The sequence below is a fragment of the Lepidothrix coronata genome, unplaced genomic scaffold (assembly GCF_001604755.1).
Source record: "Lepidothrix coronata isolate B3197 unplaced genomic scaffold, Lepidothrix_coronata-1.0 Scaffold388, whole genome shotgun sequence".
Classification (NCBI taxonomy): Eukaryota; Metazoa; Chordata; class Aves; order Passeriformes; family Pipridae; genus Lepidothrix; species Lepidothrix coronata.
Genome location: NW_016690568.1, coordinates 81,309 through 90,451, shown reverse-complemented (window position 1 = coordinate 90,451; position 9,143 = coordinate 81,309). Strand labels below are relative to the sequence as shown.

Below are 9,143 nucleotides of genomic sequence, written 5' to 3'. Positions count from 1 at the left end.
TAAAGCGCGACGCGGAGCGACGCTCAATGCGTGCGCGAAGTCCGATTACTGCGGGCCGCCGGGGACTCGCTGGGACTGGGTACCGAGAGGCCGCGGCGGCAAGACAGGCCCACTCGGAGCCCCTGGGCACCGCCCTCTGCCGACGCCGGCTGTGCTGGGAGCACTGGGCCATAGCGGGTGAGGTTCTGGGGGCGCTGGGTCGGGAGGTGTAGGGATGGGGGGCACTGGGAGGCGCTTTGGGGGCATTGGGGGACAACGGGTCAAGCTCTGAGGGTGCTGGGGCAAGAGATGTAGTGAGGGAGTGCACTGGGGCGCAGTGCAGGGAGCTCTGGGGGGTGGTTTTGAGGCATTAGGGAGCAGTGGGTGAAGCTCTGGGGGCACTGGAGCAGGAGGTGTTGCAATGGGGGGTGCTGGGCTAAGCCCTACTGGGGCACTGGGAGACACTGCTGGGAGCACTGGGGGGCAATTTTGGGTCACTGGGAGGCACTAGGTGAAGCTCTGGGGGCGCTGGGGCAGGAGGTGGAGCCACGGGGCCACTGGAGGGCAAAGTACGGGGACCCTGGAAGCACTGGGGGGGCAGTACTGGGAGCACTGGGGAACAAGAGGTGAAGCTCTGGGGGGACTGGGGCCTGCAGGAGATGTAGTCATGGGGGGCTCTGGGGTGCAGTACTGGGAGCACTGGGGAGCAATTTTGAGGCACTGGGAGGCAATAGGTGGAGCTTTAGGGGTACTGGGGCACTGGGCGTGGTACTGGGAGCAGTGGGGAGCAGGAGGTGAAGCTCTGGGGGCACTGGGGCAGGAGGTGTAGTGATGGGGGGGCTCTGGGAAGGGGTGGAGTAAATCACACCAGGAGCAGTCCAGGGGAAGGCCGGAACAGCTCCAATCCAGTCAAATCCTGCTCAGTTTCCCTGGGAGAAAATTCCAGCCATCAGAGCTGTTTGGGACAGCGTATCTTTACTTAAGTGTCTTCTCCCTCTGGAGGAGTCATGGGACTATGCTGTCTGTGCTTGGTGAGCTGCTTCTGTTTAAATCCTAGGCTGGCACATCCTTAATTAACATTTAAACTTAAGGTTTTCTGTAACTTCGGGGCTTCTGAAGGTTTTCTGTAATTTCTGTAACTACGGTGGCAGCTCATCTCTATACAAACTGACTTCTAACTTCTTGTTTTGCTGTTGTTGGGGGTTTTTTTAATGCAGAAGGAACAGAAATGTGGGAAACATGGATGTGGTAACTGCTGCTCTGCAGGATAAATATCCTGAGTGGATGCTTACACAGAGCCAGGAGGAAGCTTTGTGGGATAAAAAGGTAGGTCATGGCTTGGAGAAACTTTGCAGACTGCATGATAAACCAACTTTGGAGCACGTGCTTTTACTTAGTTCCTCTGTTTTTTGTTGATGTATTCAGCTGTAATTTTTAATTAATTTTAGGTTCTCTTGTGTTATTTCTACTTAAATCAGCTTGTTAATCTCTTTTTTCCCCAGATTAAAATAGGGTGTGTTGCTAAAACATCACCTGTTGCCATTGTCTCTGTAGAAATTGCTTCCTGTCAGTCCTAAAAATAAGGGACTTTGGATGCCTTGCTCACCCAGGAATGTGGGCTGCACATCAGCAGGGACTGGGGGTTTCTCATTCCGAAGGGAATGACCTCAAGTTGTAGCTTGGCAGTGGAGCTGGTTCTGGGAAGGCCTTTTGTGCATTTGCACATGTTCAGTATTCCAGGAGGTTTTGCAGGATGTGTCAGAAAAAATAACTGTTGACCAATTTGTTGATGTCCCAAGAATGTTAATGTGTCCTTGGATCCTTTTCTGCAGATAGGAGCAGTTCAACAGAAGGGACCCTCCCTGTAACACCTGAAGCAGCTTTAACAATTAGAAAATTAATTAATGACAGAAAACGCCAAGGACTCAGTCCAGTAGTTCTTTTTCTATGAAGTGGGAGTAACTAATTAGTAGCTTAGATATTAAAATGTATCAGGTGAAACCACAGTGACTTTCACTGGTTATCTGAGTGCTCCGAGTTCAGCAGAGAAACTGGGGCAGGAACCCAAGTGTTTTGGTAAATGGGGTGGGAGGGACGTCCCTGGTGGGGACAGGTGTGGCCTGTAATTCCCTAATCTTGTTTGACAGAAGCCTGGTGTGCAGAGGAGTGTTTTGGAGGATGGGCTGCCATTCCTGGAGTTCTGTGGCTCTGTTGTTTACAGCTACGAAGCCAGTGACTGTTCCCTTCTCTCAGAAGATATCAGGTAACAGCTCTTACTCAGTTTTTGTTTTCTTTTGTTTTTTTAAGTCCTACTTTTGTTTCCTTTTTGGATTTGGCTCTTGGGAATAGTTTCCCATTTGGTTTATTTTTTTATGGGAGATGCTGTGGCTTACCCTTCCAGTCCCTCTAAAGCAGAAGCAGTCAAGGCTCTATAATGCAGGTCCTTTGCCTTCCACAGTGTGGATAATTCCATGAGCTTCAGTGACTTCATGGAGAAGTATGAGCTGTAAGAAATCAAGCACGTGTTAATTCCGAACTGGGGACTTTGTTTGAAGAAAAGGTGGTGAATTTGTGATGCAAATACATTACTTTCCCCCTTCTAGTGTAGCACAGCTCATATTGCTGGGGAAAAACTTCTGTACAGAACTTCCAGTCCTGTGAGATGAGTGAAGAACAGGCTTTCAAGTGAACATGAGATAAATAAAGAACAGTATACAGTATTTCAAGGGAATATAAACTATTCCATCATCTCTTGCATCTGGCTGTCCTTGAGGCTTGTGTGGCAAGGTTTTGGCAGTGGGGGGGCTAAAGGCCCTGTGCTGCTGAAAGGGAAGAGGTAGAGAACTTGGGAGTTGAGCCAGGGAAGGAGGGAGGGGTGGAGGGAAGGTGTTTTTAAGGTTGAGTTTTATTTCTCATTATCCACCTCTTATTTGATTGATGATAAATTGGTTAATTTTGATGTGTCTGGTTTGCCTGTGATGGTAACTGGGCTCTCCCTGTCCTTCTGTCAACCCACAACCTAAAGTAATTTATAAACAATACACTATTGACCATCAGATAAGTTCAGTTCTGAAGTATTTCTTGTAACCTTGTGGACCAGCAGGAATTTCTCCTCCTTATGGTTTTGGTTTTAAATTGGTTTGTGTCCTGCTGGTGTGAAATGAACGGGCTGTGATTCTCTTCATCTTTATAGATGACTTAAGGTTGGTATTTTACATCCTGGTAGAAGAACTCATAAATGGGAGGGATCTCTGTTTTTTTTTTTTCTAGGCAGAGTTTATCAGATGGGGCTGCTGTTGGATTTGATATTGAATGGCCACCATCCTACACGAAAGGGAAAATGGCCAAAATTGCTGTAATCCAGATCTGTGTCGCTGAGGACAAGTGTTACTTGTTTCACATCTCTTCCATGGCAGGTACTGTATTTCCTCTCTTACTTAGGACATGAACTGCCCCTTGTTTCTTGTGATTAAGTTTAAACTTAGGCTTGAGCAATGGCTGATAAATCCCACCACACTGGATAGCAAATATCTGTTGTTTTTCTCCCCTTTCCCACTTACAATAAAAGGATTTATCCTAAGAGTGATGCTTACATATCCAGGCAATCTTAGCCCCCCCTCTGTGCCTGAGAACAGTGTGTTTGGTTCTGAACAGGGCAAGAGAGTCTTACTTGAGGCTTATTTTTCTGCCTGGGTGAGAATATTTTATTCCAGTTTTAAAAATTTAACTCCCTGCTCCTATAATGAGGTTTCTGTTTAGTGCCAAGACAAACAATGAATGTAAGTAGAGCAGGCTGTGTTTTTGGTTTTTTCTTTTTTTTTTTTAATTTGGCTTCAGCAAAAACCCTCAAAAATGATGGCTCTTGTGCTGTTTGTTCCCAATACCTGCATTTTATGACATCAGTTTTGGGAAAGAACACTGGCTACCTGGTGTGATGCAGCTGTGAGGAGAGAAGAGGGTGTGCTCAGCGGAGTCTGAATTCATTATGGATGTGAATAAAAGCTTCCAAATAGGGAAAATAGCAATGAGGGAAGGAGACTGCAATTTTATAACCTTTGGTTTAAAATGTTAGATTGAAACTATGCCTGTGAGAGGTTTCTGATTTCCCTGGGGGACTCACGCTGAGGTATAATAGCGGTAATTTTAATGTTGGTGTTCAATCCTTTGTCATTTGGAGCAAATGGGGTGGAAAATTTAATTGCTGGAGGCTATTCCATCAGTAGCACAGGGGGAAAAGAAAAAGGATGTGAGGAGAGGAAGCAGAGGGAAGAAGAGTCATAAAGAGATGAAATGGTTTTGATTCTGGAAGGGGAGATGTTTGTGTGTCGATGCTGTTACAGCAGATGATGGTGTTTCCTCCTGCATCATTTTCCAAAAATTCCTGTCCTTGCCAGTGGGCGATGCACTTTGAACTGATTGAGGTGTCAGCCATTTTGCAGGAATCACAGGCAATTTAAGCTCGTGATGCCAATCCATTTGATCTACAGAAATGTAGATATTGGCCAAATTAGCCACTGACAACAGAAAGCAGTAAGTCTTAACCAAAAGAATAATACTCTCTTCTTCAGGAGCAATAGGAGTTCTTGGACTGTGTAGAAAGGACAAAAGCACATTTACTTATTGGGAAGATTGTTCATCATTTTCCCTTCTTTAGTCTTTTTTTTTTAATTATTATTATTATTTCCTTACAGGCTTCTCAAAATGTGATTGTACCCTCTGCTTAGTCTTGAACTTAGACGTTTGTTTGTTTGTTTGTTAGTCACTTTTCTAGGAATGAGGTGGTTGAAATGGGGCACAAGTCCTCCACTGGGAAGTGCCCATCCTTGAGGGTTTTAATGATGATTTTCTCAGGTGAAAATCCCTTGTACAATAAGTCAGCTGCATATTGCAGGCTTTTATTTGGCTGGGTTTTATCTCCTCTGTGGAGGACTTGCCACATTTTTTTTTTTTATGGCTAAAGTGCTTTGGAAATGTATTCTGTCTGCATCTTACAGCACCAGGCTACAGTGGTTTTGTGGGTTTTTTTGACTATTATTTCCTAATTCTTTGGATTGCACCTGCAATTTCCCAGTCCACAGCACAGCTGACTGTGGCTGTAGCTGCAAATGTGCCTCTACAGTGTCAGTGGCAGCCATGAGAGGGCAGAGAGAGCTGTGGAAAATAATGCAGAAATAAAATCAGCCAGGCCAAGTGTTTGTTGAAGTACATAAACACATATTGCAGGGCTGCAAAAGGTGAAATTTGAAATCAGAACCAAGGTAGGTGCTAAGTACTGTGTTAGTGCAATACTGTGTTTGTAGGTACTAGAATTCCACTTGAGACTAACTCTGAGTATCCAGCTGTGGGGTCCTTAAAGTATGGATTTAAATAAGATGCTCTGAATTTTAAATGGGAATAAACACAGAGAGGAGGAAAAGGCTGCTATTGTTCAGGGGTGAAGTGTCTGTGGCTGTTCCCTCTTGTAAGAAAATGAGATGAGAAAACAGCCTGCTTTAATTCAGTCCTGTAAGCTTGAAAATACCCTTTGATCCAGGATTTCTGTGCCATCAGTTCGGGATAAATCAAAATACAGTACTTAGCATCTGAGTACATGCTTGAATACTCTGGTTTGTTTTTTTCTTGCTGACAAGACTGACTTCTTTGGGCTTGGTGGAGCATCTAGCTGGTGAGTTCTGTTTTTCCAGAATGTTGGAGCAGCCCAGAGTTAGCTCTGAGTGTGTCCCCACAGAACCTGTGCTCCTGCTGATTTCCCATCCTTATGGCTTAAACTGTTGCCCAGAAATGGGAAATAGCCAAAATTGGGAAGGAGTGATGTGGGAAATAGTAAAATGATATTTCGTTTGGTTTCATGAACATTCAGTTTTGAGAATTAAAATATCTTGCAGTTAGAGGTTGCCTTTTCCGTTATGTAATTTAACAATCAGAAAGACAGATTGAATAAGGTTGTTTAAGTTGTTTGAGTGTTATTACTTGGTTTGTTTTCAGGTGCAGGATGAATCTGTGTATTTCTAATATTTCCTTGCTTGTGTTCAGATGATCCATCACAACCAGTTAACGTTTTTAGTCATTCCAGAGTTGAGTCACATAAACAGAGGAACTTTGGGGACTTTTCCTTTGAAAGCCCAGGGTTTTGCAGGTGGCCTTTGTGCTCAGATTTTGTCATTTCCATTAGACTTTCTGGCATCTTCCAGTATTTAGTTTCTCATGTTTGGGCTTAATCTATTTTAGGTTTTCCCAAGGGACTCAAAAGGCTGCTCGAAGATGAAACAATTAAAAAGGTTGGCGTAGGAATTGAGGGAGATCAATGGAAGCTGATGAGTGACTTTGAAATCAAACTGAAGAGCTTTGTGGAGCTGGCTGACGTTGCTAATGAGAAAGTAAAACTTAAAACCTTTTTGTTGTGGGAGGGAATCTTGTTATTGTGCTGTACAAAAGGAGGCTTGCTTGTCTCGATAGGAGTTCAATTCCCATAGCAAACGTGTTCATTGGGATAAAGCAGAGATCTATTGTCACTTAATTAGAAACAGCTTAAAAACCCCTCTCACAGCCTACAGAACTGAGTACTGTCTGTCAGTGAGCCAGTTTTTAATCAACATTTGTCCCCTTTCAGGTCTGTTCACCTTTAGTGTTTACAAGGTGTGGCATTTGAATTCAGCTACAGCTGCTTTTCCTTTAATTCCTAATGATGGAAATTGCCAGGTTGTGTCCAGTCAGGGTTCTCCTGGCAGTGGTGTCATTGTCCCAGCAATGACTGAACCTTGTAAATAGGGCACAAGAAGGAAGCCTTCCTGCCATGGCCTGCTGGGTGCTGGAGAGAAGCATCAAGCATTCCTTGGAGTCCTCCACATGGGGGTGTTTGCCACACAGTCTGGAGCTGTAGAAATATCTTGATTTCCATGATTCTGAAGTTGATGTCACCTCTGCTCTTGTGTGGGCGCAGTTTCTGAACACCTGTTGACCTGTTGTTTACAGGTTGTGCTGCATCTGGCACACCTTGAAGTTCAGTTCAGAGATCATTTAATGTAGGGAGACCTGTGCTGTCTTTTTAGACAAGAAAGCAAAAGGTCCATTTCTTTCCAGATCATCCTGCCTTTCTTATTTCCTTTAAATAAATATAAATAAAATAAATTTTAAATAATTTCCTTTCCTTATGTCCCTTTAAAGCTCTTCTCTCTGTATGTGCAAGGCTTTTCCTGACCTGTGCTTTGTCTCTCCACGCCCTTCCCATTCTGTGATGTACCATCAGCATTTGGGACAGTGCTTTCCGCATGAGCCACCTTAAAATTCCAGTTCCCAGTGGACTGGAAATTGTACAAATTCAACTGTTTTGCTCAAGCAATGAAAGGAGCTGCTACTTCTCAAATTTGGAGTTTCCTTGGTCACCCCTTTTTTTTTTTTTTTTTTTAACTCTACTCATTCGACTCGGGATAATTTGTTGGGAAGATGAGCAGTGTGATCTCAGCAGCTTAAAAGTCTTCTGCTAAAGAGAAAACAAACCAAAAATAAACTTGAAAGTGAAGCTTGAGAGAACAAAGAACGGGGTTATATATAATGGCACAATGCAAGGGGGAGGCTGGGGGAGCCTAAAAAGAACAGTTGGGAGATATTTTTTTTTTTTATGCCAGATCTAAGAGGATGAGCTGATAATGCTGCACTGCTGCTGTAAGGCTCCATAGTTGTGCATGTTTTCCAGGCTGGAATAACAGCAGGCTGTGCTCCTGAGGCCTGGATTCTTGGGCTCTGAAGGAAAGCTTCCCAGACTGGCTATGAAGACAATAGTGTGTAGCAGCTCTGATTGACAAGTGATTGCAGGAGCAATTGGGAACAGCAGTGTGCTGGGGTGACTCCTGGAGACTTGGGAGTGAGCTGCTTCCCAGCACATAGAATAGTGGTTAGTGTGGGCTATGGCCGTGCTTTTCTGCTTTGTGCTCAATTTCAGGCTTACAAAACGTTGGACTTGACTATTCTTGCATTTTTTTATTAAATAAATCCCTAGTGTTTGATATTAAGTTTTTCTAATTAGAAAGGCAAATAATAGAAAAGTCCTGGAGGAAAGAGGTGATGCTGTTTAAGTCCAGAGCTTTTATTTTATCAACCCAGAGACTGCTTTGTCGAGATTTTCCTGTTTCTGATAGTGTGACAGTTACTGCTTTGAAAAACTAAATATGTTTTGACTAACCCAGAGCTTTTTGCTTCCAGTGAGGGAGTAAGTACAATTTGCTCTTTCTGGGGATACATTCTGCCAGGTCCAGTTGCTTTCCCTTTTAAACTAATCCTCTCTTTTTGGTTTTTGTTCTTTTTTTTCCCAGCTGAGGTGTAAGGAGACGTGGAGTCTGAATGGTTTGGTGAAACACCTTTTTGGGAAGCAGCTGTTGAAGGACAAGTCTGTCCGCTGTAGCAACTGGGAGAAGTTTCCACTCAGCGAGGAGCAGAAGCTGTATGCGGCCACAGATGCCTATGTAGGTACCATGTGGGATCACCATTCCACCTCTGGGAATGAATTCCTTCTCTAGTGTGCTCTTAGCTGCTGCTTTTACTGCCTTTCTGATAGCTAGGAGTGCTCTGAGATCGACTGTGCACTTGGGGTGCCTCAATGTGGGAATGCCACCAATGGGGTTGCTGTCCCAACTCCTTGTCTGTCTGAAGTGTTTAAAGCTAAATGTTCTTCCAGAGCTTCCATAGGATGTTCTTTGGGCTTGGAATGTGCCAGGTGGTGTGGGCACCAGGTGTGCCTGAGGAGTAGTCTGTCCATTTGGAATGATTTCAGGTTGTCACCTCAGGGAAGTGAGTTTTCATGGAGCCATCAGGGGTATTTTGTGTACGGAGGAAGGTTAAATTCTTGCGGTGTGACTATCCCATGTAGATGTGGCTTGGCTGGGGTTTATTTAAGGACAATAATTGTCATCTTTCTTAGCTGTTTATGAACCGAAATCCTGCTGAATAGATGATGTGAGATGAAATTTGAAAGCTAAGCTTAAAAGAAACACAACCTTCTCCGGTGGGTAATGCAAGAGATCCACAGTATGGATTCTCAGGAAGAATTACTTAGTTGCATATGAATTTTTATAGCTCTGTAGAAATACTTGGTTTTTCGTTATTTGGAAGCAGTGTAGTTTTCCTGTAGCTCTGTGCAGGGTTTTTCCAACATGCTACTGGATCCTGCC

The 9,143-nt window shown here is 44.1% G+C and overlaps 1 protein-coding gene across 2 annotated transcripts in view; it reads left to right on the top strand.

Annotated features, from left to right (window-relative positions):
- The first annotated feature begins 41 nt into the window (after positions 1 to 41).
- WRN (Werner syndrome RecQ like helicase) overlaps positions 42 to 9,143 on the top strand; it is a 30,863-nt gene continuing 21,761 nt past the window's right edge. For both annotated transcript variants that reach the window (XM_017839217.1, XM_017839216.1), the window contains exons 1-6: positions 42 to 177; positions 1,197 to 1,305; positions 2,127 to 2,242; positions 3,250 to 3,395; positions 6,208 to 6,356; positions 8,289 to 8,438. In XM_017839217.1, the coding sequence (XP_017694706.1) occupies positions 1,219 to 1,305; positions 2,127 to 2,242; positions 3,250 to 3,395; positions 6,208 to 6,356; positions 8,289 to 8,438 (648 nt within the window). In that variant the 5' untranslated portion in view covers positions 42 to 177; positions 1,197 to 1,218. The remainder of the gene's footprint in view (positions 178 to 1,196; positions 1,306 to 2,126; positions 2,243 to 3,249; positions 3,396 to 6,207; positions 6,357 to 8,288; positions 8,439 to 9,143) is intronic.